This window comes from Lissotriton helveticus, chromosome 12 (genome assembly GCF_964261635.1).
Source record: "Lissotriton helveticus chromosome 12, aLisHel1.1, whole genome shotgun sequence".
In the NCBI taxonomy this organism is placed as follows: domain Eukaryota; kingdom Metazoa; phylum Chordata; class Amphibia; order Caudata; family Salamandridae; genus Lissotriton; species Lissotriton helveticus.
The window spans coordinates 40,610,268-40,632,324 of NC_136073.1; the positions used below are offsets into that span (position 1 = coordinate 40,610,268).

General features: G+C 45.3%; 1 protein-coding gene across 1 annotated transcript in view; it reads right to left on the reverse strand.

Moving 5' to 3' along the window:
* The window catches only part of EPO (erythropoietin), a 157,722-nt gene that overhangs the window by 38,748 nt on the left and 96,917 nt on the right, over positions 1–22,057 (reverse strand). Inside the window, exon 4 of the mRNA XM_078671562.1 lies at positions 7,324–7,488. Within this exon, the coding sequence (XP_078527688.1) occupies positions 7,324–7,488 (165 nt within the window). The remainder of the gene's footprint in view (positions 1–7,323; positions 7,489–22,057) is intronic.

Below are 22,057 nucleotides of genomic sequence, written 5' to 3' on the forward strand. Positions count from 1 at the left end.
ACGTTAATTTATTTATGAACCCACAGACAGCTTCAGACTATTTGTGGACATATGGGTGAAATGGTGACCAGTGCAACCAACTGCAGTATCCATCGTAGAGAATACTGAAGCACATTGGGTGATTCAGAACTGTCTGATTTTGTCTTCTAAAATATGTGTTATATCCTGATTGTATTGGTACATGTTTCCCAGCCTAGCCGTTTCCCTGCTGCTCAGCTTGAGTGAGAGTCGGTATTGGAATGTTGGTGGGACTGTGATGCAAGGAATTTTTGGGTGCCTGTGTGGAAGACTGGTGACAGTTGGAGATGGGCTGAGCAGCTGGCAGGCTGCTCCTGGTGGGGCTGGCGTTTGAGCTGAAGAGGCTGGAGTATAAGGATACCAAGACATATATACAAATGTATATTTTTACCATCCTGCAACCAAGAAGTTAATAAAATAATACCTGAAAGACAACTCGGCTACGTCTGGTAAGCCACAACAAGATGCTCCAGGATACGCTCTGTGTTTGCTTTACATGTTTAGTTATTTATATGATGAAGTTGTTTAGTGTCTTCTCTTATACCTCCCGCTCACCTTTCCACCCATTGCGGGAGAGGTGTGGCGCCGCGGCCAGGGCGACTGACGCTGGAATCTGGGGATCAGGGTTCGATCCCCGGCTCCGGCAGCAGGTTAGCCCAGCACCATGTGACTCTGGGCAATAGCTCGCTTAATCTTCCCGACGGCCCCCAGCGCCTAGAGACCCTAACGGGTGATTGTGCGCTTTACAAATGTGGATTATTATTATTATTCTATACTGGTTGCACAGTGTGTGTCAGCTTGGTGACTGGGAAGAACTGATTAGGAAGTCCTTACTGTTGCTGTGTTTGATTGATGTCAACTGCCCTCATTTGAGTTGATTGGTTTTTGTAGTCATTGTACCCTGTAATCTGCTGTTTCACTCAGGCCGGACTGGGAACCACAACCGGCCCTGGCAAAGTGCTCGGCCACCCCCCTCCCCACTCAGGGGGTTTGGGGGTGCCGCCGAGCTCTTTGCCGGGGTCAGTATTCGGACGATTTTGGTGCAGGGCCGATTTTGCAGCTATGCTGCAAAAACTGTCCTGTAACAAAATCGCCCCCCAGGGGACCAAAACCGGCCCCCACCCGTGCGGCGCACCGGGGGATTGCCCGGTGCCCGCTATGGCCAGTCCGGCCCTGGCTTCACTTCCTGTAATACAATAAAACCCTGGGTTTTAAGCAGGGGCGTAACACAGGCCCCTGCAGCCCCCGCGGTGCGGGGGGCCCTCACCCTCCAGGGGGCCCCATCAGCACCGCACTTCTGCTGGGGTGCTCTACATTGAGTCCGGAGGGGGTCCCTTCACGTACTCTGCAGTGGGGACCCCTCAAGGTTCGTTACGCCACTGGTTTTAACTACTTGGGTCTTCTCCGGGTTTCGGTCCCGGCAGTAATTTAAAGCTGACATTGAAACTTGTCCATACCTAGCCTTTTATTCATGATCTTAAGCCACAAACACTGATCGATTTCAAAATAATCTGTAAGGTAATTCATTCAGTGCCGTTGTTCCGGTTTACAGTTCACCTGTTTTACTAAATCTTGCATTTCCTAAGAGGAGGAGAGTAAAGGGTTTCAAGTGCCTAGCAGAGTGACTGCAGAGTAAAATGGTTTGAAGGAAAGAACAATAGTTCTGAAGGCCACTAAGGTTTAATTCACATTCTTACTTTTTCAGAAATCAAACATTTGCAGTTCTAATCGTTTTATGCAAATGTATTGTTGTTATTTAGCTGATACTGCTAACAAGCATTGGCAAATCCACTAGGTCTGTTTTTTTAAGTGCATGTTCTTTACTGTGTGAGATACCTGGATGCAGTAGCTAAAAGCTCACAGAGAGGCACCAAACTATTGGTCAGATGCATGATATGGGAAGCACATCATTTTAGTTTAATTCTTTTTTATAAGCAAATGTTAGTAATTTTTGTACAAACAATAAATCTGTATAGAAAAACAAAAGCAACATTACGTCACATTTGTACCCATTTAGCCAGGGTTAGAGTTCATTAGCAAAACACCAGGAAGAGGTGGCTAGAGTCATGCCCACACCCCTTAAGGTACCAGAATACTGTAGTATATTCACCACCTTCCCCAAATCTTCTCATACTTGTGTGGACATCCCCGCGCTTGGTCCACCATTTCCTCCAGTTTGGCACATCAGTCCCTCACCGATTCCATGCTGCCTGCGATGGGGCATGGCTGGACTTTCAATTCCTGGCATCCTGCTTTGCAATGGTGACCTCAATACCCACCAACAAGTGTTCCCCTCAGAGTCTGCCCACATCCTCCAATATCCCCAGTAGCGCAATATGTGGGGAACAGTTGACCATGCGTCTGGTTATCGTGGACAGTATGGAGAAAATTGTCGCCCAGTAGAATGCATGACGGGGCAGTCCCAGACACATGTGGAAGAAGCCACAATCTTTATCTACACATCTGGGGCAATAGGACTCTGAATTAATCTCTGTTGCTGCAAGGTGTCGGGAGGTAGTGTAGGCTATATGCAGGTACTTCAATGCTGTAAAGCGAAGGTGGGAGGAGATGACTAACACTTGCGGGGTCATCTCAGCGCTCACTAGTCAGTCTCATCCAGAGGGTCCACGCCATCCTCCCACTACTCACTGAGAGGCCCTTAGAGCTCTGAGGCGTTTATTATGAAGAAAATTGTTGAGATGACCCTGCATTCCGAAGGTGATTTTAGATTATAGGGTACTGTACTCCGGTTGGTTGGTAGGGAGTCAGCACATGTCTCACAAGTCAACCTGTAGTTCCCTCAAAGTTTTCATCTTTGAGCCTGACCATGTCTCCTAACTTTGAAATGTCTAGAAGGTTTCATCGATTAAACCCTTCTAGTTTAGAGGTGTCAAAGCCATGTTCCCTCCCATAAGGGGCTTTCCTCTGTGGGTCTGAGATCCCATTTTGTCCACCGAAGGATGACCTGCCAGCATTAGATTGGGACTTTCATTACTTTCAGGAGCAACTTGGGGTGGGAGCCCTACATAACAATGCGTCAATATTCTGACTTCTGTTTATAGATACTTCAAGCCGGAAGGCGGATTCATTTTGGTCCCAAATAACCAATCATTCATTTCTTTGGGCTGCGACGGCCAGTAGTACAGGCGGGGATGGCCATTCTCATCCCCACGCTGTTTGTGGATTGTTCACATTTCTGGGAGGTAATCTTATGAGTTTTGCTCTCCCACAGAAATCTGTATATCCGGGCTGTAAATTGTATGAACCAACTTAAGGAAATAGAGAGGGGGACATTTTTTCAGCACATAAAGGAGTCTGGGTAGGATCATCATTTTAAAGAAGGAAACACGCCCTAGGATAGTAAGGGGCACGTTTTCCCTCTTAGCTATATCTCTTTTTCCCTGTGTTTGCAGTGGGTAAACGTTTAGGCTCCAAATGAGCTCTGGCAACAGGGCAATGTGAACACTGAGGTATTCGAAGCTGAGATGTTTTACCGGGAGGCAGGACTGCCAGTCAACTGCTGAGGCATCACCTTAGAGAGGAACAAGGAGTGACTTGGTCCAATTAACCCGAAGTCCAGAAGCCTCCTCAAATTGATGCAGCATCTGAAGCAGGTGTAGTCTGAGGTTTGGGGCCTACACATGAATATCAGGACATCATTGGCGTATAGCGTGATGAAATCGTCGAAGCCAGTTTGCCAGTGGAACGCCCAAAGCTGCTCATCACAACTGACCCATGTTGCCAGTGGTTCAATTGTCAATGGAAATAATAGAAGGGACAGTGGGAACCCTGGCCTGGCTCCGCGTCCGATAGGGAAAATAGGGGAGAAAACGCCATTGACTCGTGCTTGGGCATTAGAATGTGCGGAAAGTAGTTTAATAAGTGAAAGGAAATACAGCCCAAACCCCATTTTACCAAGCACCTGGAATAGGAACGACCAGTCCAGGGAAGCAAATGCGTTTTCAAAATTGAGAAGAAGGGTGGCTGTAGCAGTGAGTGGTGATGCGATAATTCAGTTTGCACTCTACAAATGCAGTGCCAGAGAGACATGAAGCCACATTGACTTGGATAAATGAGCGTGGAAAGCTTTAGCAACAGTCTATTGACTAGTATTTTGGAAAAAATCTTCAATTCCGTGTTGATCGATGAACTCAGGCAGTCGAATGCACAGCTCTCTCTGGGAGCTTCCCGGTTTTGTGAATAACAGCAATAGTAGCTAGATTCAGCTATGGGGGAACTGGCCTATCTCAGTGGCCTCAAGGTATAATTTAAGGAAGTGTGGAGCAAGTAGGGCTCCAATCTAGAATAATATTCACTCAGGAAACCGTTGGGCCCCAGTGTCTTGCCTGTGGGCATGTCTGCAATGGCCCCCTCAACATTGCTCAATTATCGGCTGATCAAGCGGCTGCCTGCCTATCTGGTTGTGAGAGGGCAACAAGGGGCAGGGTCAATGATAAGTGGTTAGTTGATCTCAGACTGGACTCGCTGACAGAGTTTGAAAAGGTTTCTATAATAGATAGTAAACGCGGCTGCTATCTCCTTGGAGATGTCTAGTGGGGTTCCACCCTGATCTTGAACCATTGGGATCATTTTTGTAACTGTTTCCTGGGTTGCTAGCCAAGGCAGCAGTTTTATCGCCCCATTCATGAATTCTAGCCCTTGTGGCAATCCAGCAATTCTTGGCCTCTTACAGACTGTATGTTATGTTATGTTATGTTATGTTATGTTATGTTATGTTATCATAAGCTTATAAAGCGCCTTATCACCCAGGGGTATATAAGCGCTATCAGCATTGTATTGGCATAGGAAGGCCTTATGTGCCATGAGGTGTTGTTTTGTGCGTCCGTCAGGGTGACATGGATATTGAGACTCCATTTGGAGGAGGGCTGCCTCGAGGTTGACAACTTTCTGGAGCGTGCCCTTCCCTTGCCCTTGTACATAGGTTTTCACTTTACCACGTATGACCACTTTACCTGTTGTACAAAGAGTGCCCTTCTTCGATACAGAACCCTGGTTTGACACAAAATAGCCAGTGAGTTCCTGTAGTATATGTTGGGAGAACAATGAGTCCTTCAGGTATCAGGCATTAGGGCGGCACATTGACTTGAGGACTTTGTGGGCTACACTCAGGAGCAGCCAGACTGGGGCATGATCAAACATTCCATTCGGGAGAATGATCACCTGTGTGGTAGCTGCCAGGTTGTTCGCTGGAATGAAAGGGTAGTCAAGTCTGGAGAAGCAGCCATGAGCTGCCGAAATGTGAGTTTAGCAAACCACTTGAGGGTGCCACATCCACCAGACATTGCAGATGCCAAGGGCGCTGTACCATTCCGCCAAAGGGGAGGGCCTACATTGGGCCATAGCTCAAGTCACAGTGAGTCCATAGGGGGATGCAGAACTACATTGAAATTGCCTTCTATGATCGTGTGACCTGAGGGATGGTTAAGGGTTATTTTTTACAGACCCACTAGGGTCGCACTAGTGAGATGCGGTGGGTCATAAACAGAGATTAAGTGGGCACCTTCAAGGAGTCCCCAAATGAATGTATATCTACGCAGGTGTGTACATCCGAGAGGGTAAAACTACGATGGAAGAGAATTACAGTTCCTCTGGAGCCTCAGTGTGTCCCGCGTGAAAGACCCTTTCGTAGTCCGCACGGGCCAGGATTGGACAATGCCAAGGAGGTGTGTTTCCTGGAGGAGAACGATCATCGGCAGATGACGTTTCACAAAGTGGAAAACACCACTTCTTTTAATGGAGTCGTTTAGGCCATTGACGTTGCCGGTCAAGATCGCAAAGTCATCCATGAGGGGCGCTTAAACTGCAGATGTGGAGGATGAGAATTCCTCCTAGCGTCAGTGGTGTCAGCGTCAATGGTGTTGTCTGTGCAGGAACCATGCAACTGAAACATTTGTGTGCGTGCCGTTGGTGTGTAGTTTATATGTTTTATGCCATGCCCTTAATTACATAGGTCACGACTCTAGGAATGGATTCCTGGTTACGCTTCTTAGGTCATGCCTCTTGTTGAGGAACCCACTACTTTTCACATCCTGTTAAAAGCCCTAATAAAACCTCAAATGTTTTACAACCAACCAGTGCTATCTCCTCTGCCGTTTACCCACATGATCTGCCTGCATGTCCTTTTGTCACCAATGTTGCCTCCTCCCCAGGAAAGCAAGCTAATAACACTTTAATGGTACAGTTGTTGGTCTCGAAATGCATAGATTATTCTGCAGAGGATTTTATCATCAAGCAAGCACCCATATTCATGCAGTCAGGGTGAGCCCTACTTTACTCACTTTTCGTCGCCATGTGCCTCTTGGTGTACTCTGTAAAGAAACCTATTTGCCTGCATTTTTTGCACATTGAAAAGATTTTGAAAAGGAGAGGCCAAGCTCATAAACGGCCTTAAACTTTTCAATGTGCAGAATGCTCTGGTCCCATTCATTATTCGTTCAAACAATTGAAAACTGAAGTGAGATTCAGTGGCAACCTCCACAAACAAAGGGGGGTGGGGCAGGTGTATGGAACGTGGGGAGGGGGGGGGGGCGGTGGGGGTGTGTTAGAATATATTTAAAAAATGATTAACTTACCTTGAGGTGCTGTTCGCCTCCCGCGTCGTGGTTCCTCTTGTCTTCCTTGTCATAGAAGTGACTGGGACCACGTCACAGACTCCCATACAGTCTTGGCCTGAGCGGGCTGAAAAGACTCTCCGCTCAGGCCAGGGAGTCTGTGGGGGTTTCTCCAGCCCGGCTGCTCAATGCAGCCTGGCTGGAGAAGCCTAAGTGTGCATGTGTGTTTTGGAAGGAATGGGACAGCTGGCCAAACACATATGCGCACTTAGGGAGTGCACATAGCCACCCGTGCCCCGCCCCTCCCTACAGCGCTGGCGCAGACCCGGCAAATGAAAAATAAAACCATGCTAGAATTTTTTTTTTATTATTCATTTGCTCGCTCTGAGCCAGGTGGTGAGGACAAGCTCCTCCGCCATTGCGGAGGAGCCGCCCCTGGTGAGATTTTCGTGGTAACAAGGCAGAGACAAAAATATGAAAATATAAGCCCTCCAGAGATGAAGAATTTGTTCAGAATATTAATGTCCTCTTAAAATCAGTCCGGTGTGAGCATATAGTTCAAGGTGTTATTTTTTTACCTTTCATTTTATCGCACACATATTTTGTAATAGTCTCTTATGTAAATCATCACCTGTCATCTTACTGTGCTGTGCGCGGGATCCGCGATTTCATTATGTGTTTTTACTGCAAAGCTTTGCTGTGACTGTTTAATTGCTTTAATTCAGATGCTTACCTGTACATTTAAACTTTTTAAGACCCGTTTAACACTTCTGATATTGCTGTACGTCTTGTCCACTGAATATATTAATGCGTTGTCTGAGACCAGCTCTCTTACTTGTAACATCGCTGTTGTAAACATTGCCAATCCGTTCCAGACCTCCTCGGCCTGTGCTTTTCGCTATAAAGGAAAATGATAATAGTATCAATTTTATTTTCATGTTGACTGTTTATAAGATTTTTGTATTTGGGTTCTGAAAAACAGTTGTTCCAACCAGTGGTCGAAGTGCATTAAAAAAGTATGGGCACTGTGATGCTGCGCACAATGGGGGGCGGGGTGAGTGAGTGTAGGGGCGTGGTCAAAGGTGTGGCTAAAAAACGAAATATTCTAACTTTTTTTGTTCTTTTTTCACTTTCAGGTAACTACATATATATTAATGCACAGACATTATGAAACCTCTATTAGTTAAGCCACAGATTTGAATCCTGGTTGGTACAGTGGAGAATAGTGACACATGTTTGTTTCGTGCTACCAGGTCAGTCTGTTCTGTGACAGAAAGCGCTGTGAACATGTAAGTCATTATTTTAAACTTCCATTACTCACAATATAAGATAGTCTGCTACAAAATGCACAAAATGGTTTAAGATCAAAAAGTGCATTCAAAATATAGATTTTAGTAATACCCAGATTGTACGTTGTGCAATCTTTTTTTATAACTGTCTTTTAAAAGCACACACTTCATTATCCAGTATTAGGGTATCTTTCATAGATTCACATGCCTGAATCATTCCCCGTCGTCGAGGCGGGAGTCCCACGGTAAATAATATATATAATAGCAGTGCCTAAAATTTCTTGTAGTAGGCTGGAAAAGCCCAAAGGCCTAACTAGGCCTCAAAACTTAGCAGCCTATCTACATCATTATGTAAAAAGACCTGAAATAGTAGCCTCAGCCAATCAGCTGTCCTCACCCTCTAGAACCTTCCCAGCCCAGGCAGTTCTCCTCAGATTTTCACCGCACTTCGTGTGTAAGGGAGTCTCCCTGAGTGCCTACTCAGTTTTTTGATCTTCAAACCTTAAAATGTCGGAAAAGAAGGCTCTTTCAAACCTTGTGGGACCTGCTTCAAGAAGAGAGTCCATGTAGATGACAAGCACTCGGACTGTATATATTGCCTGCACCCTTCACATGTGGTGAAGGACTGTCGAATTTGCCGTACCTTCCCTCAGAAAACCATCAGGGATAGGGAGGCAAGGGTTCTTTTGTGGTTGAAGTCTTCATCCACAGATGATGAGGACAAAGCCTCTACTTCTAGCAAGAGAGCTAGATCCACAGAGAATGCTTCTCCTGAGAGACAGAAAAAGTTAAAAACCTCTCAGAAAGCTTCAGAACCCTCTAAGAGTGCACCGGCTTCTTCAACTGTGAGTACAACCCAGGCTAAGACTATCTCTCTGGTGTCTGTACCTACTACTACTTGGACTTCTACCTCCTCTTCTACTTCTATGGTTACCACTTCAGCTATTACGTCACCTTTGATGTCTGTACCACCATTGCTGTCTAAATCCAAGTTACCGTCGTCGAAATCCTTCTCAACGAAGGCCCCGTCGACTAAATCTACTGCTCCGTCGACGAAACCATTGACGCCAAAGGACTCGTCGTCGAAGCCACCATCGACGGCCTCGTCGTCCACGAAGACATCAGCGACGGTCTCGTCGACGAAGAACTCGTCGACGAACACTCCAACGTCGAACCCGTCGACGAAGGCCTCGTCGACGAAGACACCATCGACGGTCCCGACGACGAAGGCCTCGTCGGCGAAGACACCATCGACGGTCCCAACGACGAAGGACTCGTCGACGAAGATACCATCGACGGTCCCGACGACGAGGGACCCGTCGACGACATCATCGACGGTTCCGACGACGAAGGTCTCGTCGACGAAGACATTATCGACGGTCCCGACTACGAAGGACTCGTCGACGACGATACCATTGACAGCCTCGTCGACGGCAAGATCTTTTACATTGACAGGACCGTCGACGGAGAATCCGTTTACCGGGTCTTCTGCTCATCGAATGCATGGTTCCCCTCCAGCAAAGATACAATTCACTCATTTTCAAATGAAAACGTATAAAAGGCAGGATTATTCCCATATTTCTCCACTTTTGCCATCGCACATTTTGGAGACATACATGCAAGAAGAGTCGGATGAAGGGGAAGAGGATGATGGTCCCTTTGGGATTGCCCGTCACCCTTCTCAATTAAATATTAAATATCAGGAGGATGATGAAGAGGAAGTTCAAGAACAATATATGCATGACGTTTATTCAACACCATATCAGTCCCCTCATACTAGACCTCCTCGGTCTGAGGACACGACACATTTACCAACTTCCTTAATACAGGATTTGCAGGCTATGTTGGCAGATTATCGCCAGAGATTTCCATCCAATGAAGGTGCGCCTGCTGGGTCACCTGTTCCAGTTACTGTGCCAAGACCTCCGTCGCCAAGAGCTCCATTGTCGCCACAGCAACATACTGCTCCACTTCCTCAAGTTGTAGACAGTTCTTCTAATGATGAGGACAGCAGGGAAGAGGGAGAGTTACCAGATAACACTCCGGTGGATCCTTGGGAGGATTATATCATCCCTACGCCTTCTCCAACTCCACCCCGTCCTTCAGACTCTCCACCTGAAGATATTGGAGGTTTCCACAATATTATGCAGAGAGCTGCTAATCGATTTGAGTTAGTTGTCACAGTTGAGCAGTCGGACTGCTTTTTACATGACTTTAAAGAGGGATATCGGAGAGTGGTCAGGGCCATACCTATTATTGATTATATATGGAAGGAAGGCCTCAACATAATGAAAACTCCAGCTTCCATTCCGGCAGTCTTGCCAAGGATAGACAAAAAGTATCGAGCACCATCTGATACTCCTGCTTGTTTAATCGGTCATCCTCGACCGGATTCGGTCATTTCTCAGGCTGCGCAGCAGAAGTCCAAAAATCCTTCTGCTCCCATTTCAACGCCACCTGACAAAGAGGGAAGAAGGCTTGATGCAATTGGAAAGAAGTTTTCAGCAAATGCAGCAGCATCCATTAAGGCTGCTAATTCATTAGCTATCCTGGCTCGTTATGATAGACAAATGTGGTCTGAGCTCACGGAATATCTTGAATTGATCCCGGAGGATCAACAGATGGAGGTGCGCAGAATTGTGCAAGAAGGCGAAAGGGCGGCATCAGAAATTATTGATTGCGCCCTGGACATTTCTAATACCAACTTTAGACAATTGGCTGGAGCAATTGTGCTTAGACGTCAAGGTTGGCTCAAGGCAACCACTTTCAGACCTGAGGTCCAAACCAAAATCTTGGACATGTCATTCGATGGTGAGTCATTGTTTGGGAAGCACATTGATGACGCTTTATTGGCTATTAAAACTGATACCGATACAGCTAAATCTCTGGGAACCCTGCAATACAAGAGGGGGTCCTTTAGAGGAGCAAGAGGCCGTGGTTACTCATCAAGAGGCAATTATTCCAACCAACAAAATCGACAGTATCAATCCAACTACAACAAGCCCTATTACCAATCTTCTTACAGGCAGCCTGCCTCTGGTTCTTTCTCTCGGCAAGGAGGGAAACGACGCTCAGGCAATCAAGGGCGAGATTCTAACAAGCGCCAATGAGCTTTGCTGGATGTCAGCCACTCACCTTTCCCTTCCCGTGGGCGCCAAGATTTCCGCCTTTCACCACCAATGGCGGAAGATAACTTCAGATCAGTGGGTCCTGGATTTGGTCAGCAAGGGACACACTTTGGAGTTTTTGCAGAAGCCTCCAACAACGCCGCCCAGGGGTCCCCCTCCCCCTCGTCTGCGCTTACTCTTCAAAGAAGCCTTAAAGATGCAACGCAAGAATGCAATAGAACGAGTCCCTCCTTCTCAAAAAGGGATGGGGTTTTATTCTCGCTTCTTCCTCGTGGAGAAAAATTCGGAAGAGTGGCGTCCGATATTGGATCTGCGCAAACTCAACAAATATCTAAAGAAACAGAGTTTCCGCATGGTGACGTTGAAGGACATTCTGAATTGTCTCAACGAAGGGGACTTTCTGGCTTCTCTGGATATGCAAGACGCATATTTCCACATCCCTATTCACCCGAACCACCGCAAATTCCTAAGGTTTCAAGTGGCCGGCGTCCATTTCCAGTTCAAAGTGCTCCCGTTCGGCCTCTAACAGGCCCCCAGAATATTCACCAAATGCCTGGCTCCAGTGGCTGCAATGTTGAGGTCCCTGGGAATGCAGGTGTTCCCATACCTCGATGACTGGCTGTTAAAAGGTCCAACCAGAAAATCGACAATGGAAGCGGTCAGCAGAACGCTTTCACTTTTCTCGAATCTAGGACTGACCCTCAATTCAAAGAAATCTCAGCTCCAACCTCGTCAACAATTGACTTTTCTGGGTGCAGTCTTGGACACATGCCAGTGCAAGGCATACCTGACACAGGAGCGACAAAACAAGCTCGTAAAACTAGCAAAACAGATATCCGCAAAAAAGTCACTTTCAGTTCGGATATATGCTTCCCTTCTGGGGATGTGTTCATCTGCGATCAACCTCATTCCTATGGCAAGGCTCAGAATGAGACCGTTGCAGGAAGAGTTACTTCGTCAGTGGAAGCAGGTCGAGGGATCATTCGACGACCGCATCAAAGTCACTGTCAAAATGAAACAGGCTCTTCTCTGGTGGTCAAAGGCACACAACTTGTCGCCGGGACTCACCTTTCTCCAAGAGATTCCGGAGTTTACCCTGACTACGGATGCGTCCATGGAAGGTTGGGGAGGTCACCTTCAGGACCTTCGGATCCAGGGAAGATGGTCTCATCAGTACCAACAGATGCACATCAACATCTTGGAACTAAGGGCCATTTTTCTTTCCCTACAAGCTTTTCTACCAAGGATTGTGAATTCGTCCGTGCTGGTGCGTACGGACAATACCACCAGCATGTTCTACATAAACAAACAGGGAGGAACGAAATCTCTTACCCTGTCACTGCAAGCTCAGGAGATGTGGAAATGGGCCCTAAGTCACAGCATATCCCTCAGGGCAGAGCATGTACAAGGGGTTCGCAACTCTCTAGCAGACAGTCTCAGCAGAACGTTTGTGGGCTGTCACGAGTGGGAACTCGAACAACATCAAGTACAGAAAATTTTTCGGCTTTGGGGGAAGCCGACGCTGGATTTGTTTGCCACACAGCAGAACAGCAAGTGCCTGTTTTATGCCAGCAGATTCCCAGGACGGGGGTCAAGAGGAAACGCCCTCCTGATGAGATGGACCGGAATGTTTGCGTACGCTTATCCTCCGATTCCGCTCATTCCCAGGGTGCTGCAAAAGATGAAGAGGGAACACTGCACCCTCATCCTCATTGCTCCACGTTGGCCAAGGCAATTTTGGTTTCAGGAGCTTCTCCTACTATCTCAACAACCTCCGTTTCGGCTCAGACCGACAGTGTCGATGCTGACAAGAGAGGGAGGTCAAATCCATCATCCAGATCCTCAATCGCTGCACTTGCACGCTTGGCTCCTGACTTCCTAGAGTTCAAAGACCTAAACATCTCCTCGGACTGCAGGGAGATATTGTCACAAGCACGTGCGCAAAGCACCATCAAAACATATCGTTTCAAGTGGAAGAGGTTCTGTTCATGGTGTGGAGATAATGAGGTTCATCCACTTCAGGCTCCTCCTGAAGCCATCCTTCCATACCTACTGTCATTGGCTAAGTCAGGTCTAGCCTTTTCTTCTATTAAAGTGCATCTGGCAGCAATTTCCAGATTCAGGAAGAATTCCAACAAACCATCCTTATGTTCATCCTCTTTGATCAAACAATTCCTTAAAGGACTATTCCGGGCTTTCCCTCCAGTTCGTCCTCCTCCTCCGGAGTGGGATCTTAATGTTGTTCTTTCCCAACTTCTGAAAAGGCCTTTTGAACCAATCCATAAAGCAGAACTGAAGTTTTTGACTTGGAAAGTTGCAATCCTGTTGGCTCTTACTTCTGCTCGCAGAGTGAGTGAAATACAGGCATTCACTATTACTCACCCTTTTCTGCAATTCTCTAAGGACTTTGTTACGCTTAGGACCAATCCAAAATTCATTCCTAAAGTGCCAACTCAATTCCACATTAATCAACCGGTCAAACTCAGAACCTTTTTCCCGGATCCAAAAACTCCTGCAGAGAGGGTTTTACATTCTCTGGATGTGAAAAGGTGTTTGAAATTTTATCTGCAGAAAACAAAAGACATCCGTAAATCTACACAACTTTTTGTTGCCTATGGAAGAACCACCTTCGGTCAAGCTGTCACAAAAGCAACTATTGCCAGGTGGTTGTCTTCTACAATTACCTTCTGTCATGACAAGGCCAACAGACCTTTATCAAGGAAGGTCAAAGCTCATTCCACAAGAACAGTGTCGACATCTACGGCCCTTTTCACTGGAGTGACGCTGGAGAACATTTGCCGAGCTGCTACTTGGAAAAGTGTCCACACTTTTACCGAACATTACTGTCTGCAGTCGGCGGTTCAGGATGACACAGCTGTTGGTGATGCAGTGTTGCAGCATCTTCTTCACTAAGGTTGGATAGCTTATAGTCTTTCTTATACTGCTTTAAAGTTTACATATTTATAATGCTGTCCTATCAGTCATATTTTGAAGGTTTTGATGCATATGTTATGTTAAACAGGTTTTGTACTCTATTACCTTCCTGGTTGAGTGGGGATAGATATATGTTTTTTCTTTGTCTCCCACCTTCCTCTATCCACAGACATGATGTTACTGCTTGCTATTCTGATTCAGGCATGTGAATCTATGAAAGATACCCTAATACTGGATAAGAAAACGAGTTACTTACCTGTAACTACGGTTATCCAGTATTGGTATCTTTCATAGATTCACATGCACCCACCCTCCTCCCCGGTAGGGCAGTTCTTTCTATTGATACTAATTCTCACTTGTGCTGGGAAAATCTGAGGAGAACTGCCTGGGCTGGGAAGGTTCTAGAGGGTGAGGACAGCTGATTGGCTGAGGCTACTATTTCAGGTCTTTTTACATAATGATGTAGATAGGCTGCTAAGTTTTGAGGCCTAGTTAGGCCTTTGGGCTTTTCCAGCCTACTACAAGAAATTTTAGGCACTGCTATTATATATATTATTTACCGTGGGACTCCCGCCTCGACGACGGGGAATGATTCAGGCATGTGAATCTATGAAAGATACCAATACTGGATAACCGTAGTTACAGGTAAGTAACTCGTTTTCTTCCTTAGCTGGTAGCTCCCTTACAATACCTCTCAAAAAACATAAACGTGTCATCATGAAGCTTCAAGCAATTCTATTAATTAAAGCCAGTACTGGCTTCCAAGCAGCCTTTAGATTTGTAGATTGACCAGTTGCGCACATTTATATTTATTTTAGGGAAGCAGGACCCAGGCAAGTAGGCTTGTTGAGCTCTGGCCCTCCTCGACTTCACAGCACATGAGACCCCTGCCTTATGTGTCAGCCGAAGCTTTTCAACTGTCAGAATGAACCATCCCCGGACGTCGTCTTTTTACACAAAATCGGGGAAGTGTTTTAGTCAAATTTTAAAAATATGGGCACGTCATGCCCCTCAGACCCCGCACCCACCCCCCACACACACACACACTTCGACCACTGGTTCCAGCAGATATTACATTAAAGATCCAACCGACTGGCAACTTTTACAATAACGTATAAACCGGCCTATGTGGAAGCTTGGTTGATCCATCAATACAGCAATATACGTGACTTATGAGGGAGAAGCAGCAGTTATGTCAGACGAATCCACAATATGGAGGTATTTAACCAATTGAACATATTTTGAGAAGAAAATAGCAACCAAAGGACAAAAGAAATATGTTGTATTTCCTTTACTTGTATTTTGTTGTATCACTTTAAGATCTACATTCTAAGTTACTGATGTCATATGGTGCTTTGGTTTGTCAGGATTCTTGCCTGTCAGTTAGCTCCCTGGCTTTCTGATGGGAACACCAGTTATTCTCTGTAGCATTCAATAAATACCTTTTATCCATTTCTACTCTGGTATCCACCTCCCTACTTCCATTACAACACATGGCGATGATGAGTGAGGGGAGCTGAACAGCTACAGAGGGAGGAGAACTCCACTGGTGAGAAAAGAACCACGCAAGATTGGAGAAGGAAGAAACCTGTGGAAATATACAGCAAGAAGCTCTGGCAGGGAGAAGAAAAAAATATAACAAGAAGCTGTGGCCAGGAGAAGAAAATTTAAAACAGAAGAAAATTGTCAAGACCTGAAAAGAAAAAGAAAACTGAAAAGGAAGACGTGCCAGTAGCCTACTTCAACAACTGGTGAGTTGGAGAAAAAGAAGGACTCAGTGTGGGTGAGCAGAGAAACTACAGTGCAGTCTGCTTGTGTGACAGTTAAAACCGTAGCGAGGCAGAAGAAGAAACAAAGTAATGCTGTAGCTGATTCTGGACATTAAAAGAAAACTGAGCTTTAAATAGCAAACTTTAATCAGCATACAGCAGTAGCAAAGCGAATGTGGAAAATTCCTGATGAAAGAAGAGAAATCGGCGCACTTGTATTTTCGGAGAGCAAAAGCATCTTTAAAAAAAAAAAAAAAGAAAAGTGTGGCTTGTGCGGAGAAGCGCGAGCCGACTACTGACTCATTCTTGGAATCTTGAAGTGGCTCGGCATCTTTCGAACCAGGAGAGCAGCACTGGAGGAGACAGAGGCTTCTTTGGAACCCGGTGAGAGTCACAGTAGGACGCGGAAGTGAGCGTCACAGCAGGAAGCGGTAGTGACGTAATCACGTTACAAATGAAAACGTGGCGGCCATCTTAAGATAACAATGTGTTACTAGGCAACCTGTCTCGGAGAAGAAACGAGAGAGTCATCACAGTCGTAACTTGCCGAGTAGAAAATAAAAGAGCAACGAGAGGAGAGAGCGATAATTAATGGCAACATTTGAAACGAAGTGCCTCAAAAAGAAGTAGGTGCCGTTTTATGTATTTTGGTTTCTTAAAAAAAAAACAAAAAAAAAAAAACGAAAGACTTTAAAGAAAGAAGTGTCTACGAAAAGTACAGGACATTGAAATGTCAGTCTACAAAGAAAGTACCAGTGCGCAAAAGAAGAGATAGTATCTTTTGAGCACAAGATTTGAGTCTAGAGCACAACTCAAGGACTAGTAACTTATGAGGTACAGAGTGAGGTGTGTTGAAAAGTTGTTTTAATAAATTTTGGAAGAGACAAAAGAAGAGGAAGCAGCGATGGAGAATCAGAATGTCATCATGCCGCCTATGTTTTTACAAACAAGCGGAGAACCACCCATCGAGTGGGATGAGTGGGTAGACATTTTTGAGAATTACATCGAGGCACTGGATGGGAAAGATTTTAGCGCCACAAGAAAAAAGCTCTTCTGTTAAGTGCATTAGGGAAAGAGGGTCAGCACTCTTTCAAGTATTTACCAGTAGGGTTAAATCAGGATGGTAGAACGATAACAAATGTTTACGCAGAAGCAAAGGCACGAATGAAAAAGCAATATTCAAAAGAGGTAAACATTGTTATGGCAAGGCACAAATTTTACACGCAACCGCAAAGAGCAGAGGAGTCAGTTGATCAGTTCGTAACCAGATTGCGTGAACTGTCTATTAAATGCAATTTCGGGGAAATAAGAGAGGAAATGATAAGAGACCAGTTAATAGTGCAGTGCAGGAACAAAAAAATGCAGGAGAAACTATGGGCAGCAAAAAACCCTACCTTACAAGCGGCTATAGATATAGCGAAGGTGGTGGAGGAGTCGAATGCGTGCATGAAGGAGATGGAAAAAAAGGATAGCGTAAAGGAGAGTGGGCATGGAAATGGTGTCTCATGTGTAGAACAGGAAGAGGTTGCTGCTGTAAATAAGAAAAGTGTGGACTCAGGGGAGAAAAGTGTAAAGAGATTTAATAGCGGGTATGCCAGTGGGGAGAGAAGTAAATATCAGGGAAGGATGTGCAATAGGTGTGGGAGTACGTTTCATACCTCAGAATATAAAAAATGCTTTGCCTTGGACAAGGTGTGTAGAAAATGTGGGAGGAAAGGTCATTTCTTTAGAATGTGCAAAGGAGTGAATAGCGAGAAGGTAGCAGTCGTGGAGAAAAGAGAAATAAGTAGAGGAGAGGCTAGCGTTGAGGGCGCTAAAAAGGTATTGTGTCTGGGTGGAGATGGTGTATGTCAAAAGGAACGAGGTAGAAGGGAGAGACCTAAAGCGCAGTTCATTATTGATGAGAAGGAGGTAGAGTTAATGGTCGATCCCGGGTCATTTTGGACTATTATTCCAAAAGAGATGTACTTAGAAAATTGGAAAGAAATGCGCTTGTTGGCTAGCGATATTAGCCCTTGTGGATATCAGGGAGAGAGTATAGAATTGATTGGATACATGGTATGTGAAATATCGTTTAAGGGTGGCTCTGCAAAAGGGAAAGTTTATGTAGCAAAGTCAGGACCTGCTATCTTGGGTTGGGGACAACAGTATGACCTCAGTATTATTATTAACCCGAGGGCTGAACAGCAGGTGATGGTAGTAGACAACATAACTGCAGAGTCAATAGTTGAAGGAATGACAAGTTTGTTTGATGAACACATAGGGGAATTGAAAGGTTACGTACATAAGATTGTGTTGCGTGATGATGCTGTACCAATGCAACACAGGGTGAGGAAGGTTCCGTTTATTGCACGAGAGGAGGTAAAGAAGATGCTGAAGGAGATGTTAGATCAAGGGGTGGTCGAACAGATTCAGACATCACCTTGGATTTTTCCGGTTGTCATCACGACCAAATCTGACGGCAAATTCAGATTTTGTGTGGACCTTCGCACCTTGAACCAAAACATTGTGGTAGACAACTTCACACTACCGAATATCAACGAGTTAGTTTTGTCGCTAAAGGGTGGGAGGTATTTTTCGAAGCTGGACCTCCGTAGTGCATACCACCAAATTATGTTGCACAAAGACTCAAAGGCACGGACTGCTTTCATAACAACTGAAGGAATTTATCAGTTCACACGTATGCCCTTTGGGCTTGCGTCTACGGCAGGGGTCTTTCAACGAATGATAGGTGCTGTGTTAAAGGGGGTGAGCAATGTGGTATATTTTCAGGACGATGTTTTGATTTTCGGAGAGACTGTGGAAGAACACAATTTAATTTTGAAAGCAGTTTTGGAAAAGATGGAACATGCAGGGTTGACGTTGAAGAAAGAGAAGTGTAAGTTTGCAGTGGAGGAAGTGGAGTACCTTGGCTATACTCTGTAAATGGGGTGAGACCAAAGAGAGATCTGTTGGAGTCTATTAAGGGTGCACCAACTCCATGTGACAAGGACCAGTTGAGGTCTTTCCTTGGTCTCATAGAGTACTATGCGAAATTCGTAAGGAATTTTGCAGGGAAAACTGAAAAAATGAAGGTCCTATTGAGGAAAGGATGCAAGTTTGTGTGGGACGTGGAGCAGGAGGATTGCTTTCAGAAGATCAAGAAAGAAATATGTGAGGCTGGTATTTTAACACCTTTTGATACCAATCGCAAGTCTGTTTTGACAGTAGATGCGAGCGCTGTGGGGATTGGTGCAGTGTTAGCTCAGATGCATGATTCCGGGTTGAAGACAGTTGCATTTGCGTCAAGAACTCTCACAACTGCAGAGAGGAATTATTCTATAATCGAGCGAGAGGCTCTAGCCGCAGCATGGGGTTGTGAGTACTATAGGATGTATTTGTGGGGGTTCAAGTTCACGTTGTTGACGGATCACAAGCCCTTGGTTAAAGTTTTATCACCTGGTGGAGCTGGAAAAGGATCAGCGAGGTTAGCTAGACTGGCTGCAAGGATTCAGGAGTACTTGTATAGTGTGGAGTACATTCCTGGACGGAGGAATAGCCAGGCTGATTGTCTTTCTAGACTTCCGCTACCTTGGGAGGTGGTGGATAAGCTGGGGGTGGAATCACTTAATTCGGAGGGGTCTGTGGCAGCCGTGGATGAAGTGGTGGATATGTGTGCTGGGGCAGTGAGTAAGAGTTGGTGGAATGCCTGTATGGTAAATGATGAGGTGCTGAGAGAGGTGAAGGATTTAATTGTGAAAGGTTCAAGGAGAGAGAGTTGTTTATCTCCTGCTCTTCACCCGTATTTGAAGGTTTTGGAGCACTTGTCGATTTTAGACAAAGAAGGTTTCATCATTTTGAAGGAAGACAAGTTTATTCCCCCACAGGAGGTGAGGTTCACCCTATTCAAGATAGCTCACGAGGGTCACCTGGGGCAGTCTCTTACTAAGAGGAGAGTGAGGGAGCATTTTTGGTGGCCAAGCATGGATCGGGAGATCTCTGAATGGGTTGAGAGATGTACGGATTGTTTGGAGAGTGAGAAGAGGCTTAAGGTTGGTGTTCAGAGTGGGTGTGGAACAATAGAGGACCCAGGGCTTCCGTGGCATACTATATGTCTTGATTTTATTGGTCCTTTTTATCAGCTGGGTCATGATATGAGGTTTGGTTTGGTGGTTGTAGATGTTTGTTCGAAGTGGTTGGTGGTCAAGTTTACGAAAGAAATCACTACGAGAAGCACGATTGAGGTGTTGAAGGATATTTTCAGGGAGGAAGGTTTTCCCATGAAAATTATCACTTATAATGGGACGCAATTGACTTCAATGGAGATGGTTAGTTTCTTGGAGAAGTGTGGCATTGTGCATTCGAGGACGTCGTTGTACAACCCACAGGGGAATGGCATGGTTGAGAGGGCGAACCGGATGGTTAAGGGAGCAATCCAGATGGCCCTGTCATCTAGGGTGAATGTGAGGGAGTTAGTTAATGATTTGGTTTAGGCCTATAGAACCACTGAGAATGGTGTGACTGGGAAGATCCCTTTTTGCGTGATGAGAGGGCGTTTGGCCGGTACCAAACTTGTTGCGGCATGGATGAAGGAGTGTTTGCGTACCGGAGTTTAGGAGAAGTGTGAAGATGAAGGGGAGGCGGCGAGTAGGTGTAATTTCGCGGTGAATGATTGGGTGAAAGTGAAACCAGGACGTGTTGGTGTTGGATTAACGAAATTCAGAGGCCCGTTTAAGGTCAAGTCTGTGCATAAGAGATTTGTGACTTTATTTAATGGGGAGCTTCGGAATTTGAGGCGGGTGGCTCTGTACAAGAAAGCAGAAGAAAGGGTTGGTTTATCTCAGTCTAACCAGACGTTGGAATCGAATAAAGGTGGCAGTAGTGGTGATGTGGGAAGAGAGCAGAGGGAAAAGAGACCACCGAAGTACTTGCAAGATTTTGTTTGTGAGTGAGTATTGTTTGCGTAGTTGAGGGCATGAGCATGTTTTGTTTTATTTTTTTTGTTTTCCAAAATTTGTTTTTTTCTTTCATGGGAAGGGAAGAGGATATGTTGTATTTCCTTTACTTGTATTTTGTTGTATCACTTTAAGATCTACATTCTAAGTTACTGATGTCATATGGTGCTTTGGTTTGTCAGGATTCTTGCCTGTCAGTTAGCTCCCTGGCTTTCTGATGGGAACACCAGTTATTCTCTGTAGCATTCAATAAATACCTTTTATCCATTTCTACTCTGGTATCCGCCTCCCTACTTCCATTAAAACAAAATACATCCAATATTAACAATTAATACTGGACCTAGAAAGGATAAGGGGAGGGAATGGCTGCAGTCTTTGGCCTGATCTCTGTATAAAACCACTGCCTCGCCCTTGCCCATGTTAGTAGCGCCCCACGTTAGGCTCTTTATGATAGGGGCAATGGGTTCTTTCAATTCATGGTGGTTGGTCTTTTTGCCAAGATAAGGGCCAAGCATAAGAAGCGTAAGGCAGCTCTACGTTTTTTGAGCTGTTTTTAAAGCTTCAGATCTCTCTCTTCCCAGGAGTCAACTTTAGCAATCTAGTGATCATCTCCAGTTGCCGTGTCACTTGCTGTGTCACTTCGGCCTAGAACGGACACAGCTAGGGATAGTCCCGAAGCATATGCTAGAAACCTGCAGCTTGGGAGCTGCACCTAGCACACAAGTCCGAGGCTTCTGCAAAGATATCCTATGCAATATGTAGAACTGTAGTAACTTTAGGCAAATGTTTCTGGATATTTTCTATGGGTATTCTTATACTTTCGCGTATTCCATATCGTGTATAGCTCCATCAAACTCTTCTTCCCAGGACTCCCTGAGAGGTTGTAGCAAAATATGGGAATGGGCTACCTGAGCTCTTGAGAGCCAACTAACCAGTTCACGACCATCGCCCGATGTGTGCAAGTCCTACATGGACCGGTGGATAGCTGTCTCCAAATATATAGGAGGATTAGCCCTCATGTTGGTCGTACCAGTCCACTAGAGCCAAATATAGAAGGAGAAGACCCTCTTGAAAGAGGTTGCCCAGGGTTGTGAGTCATAAAATGTATTTTCTTAGTGCTGTGACATTCCGATTAAGCTGGAAAATACAGCTGTTTGATCACAAAGTACTTCTTTACTTAGACAGTTTTATATAGTGCAAACTGCCTTCTGTGTGGCACCGCCTACTTTACAGGCAGTGCAACAGTATATATATGGTATACAGAAATAGTGGAACTTATGTAAATAAGAGTATATTTATAAGATAGAAATGAGAGATATAGTATCTGGTTTCAAAATAAACTGGAAAAGAACACATCTGCATAAAGGCTTGGTGGAGCGAAATGTAGTAAGACATTAGTTTGGAGGAAGGATA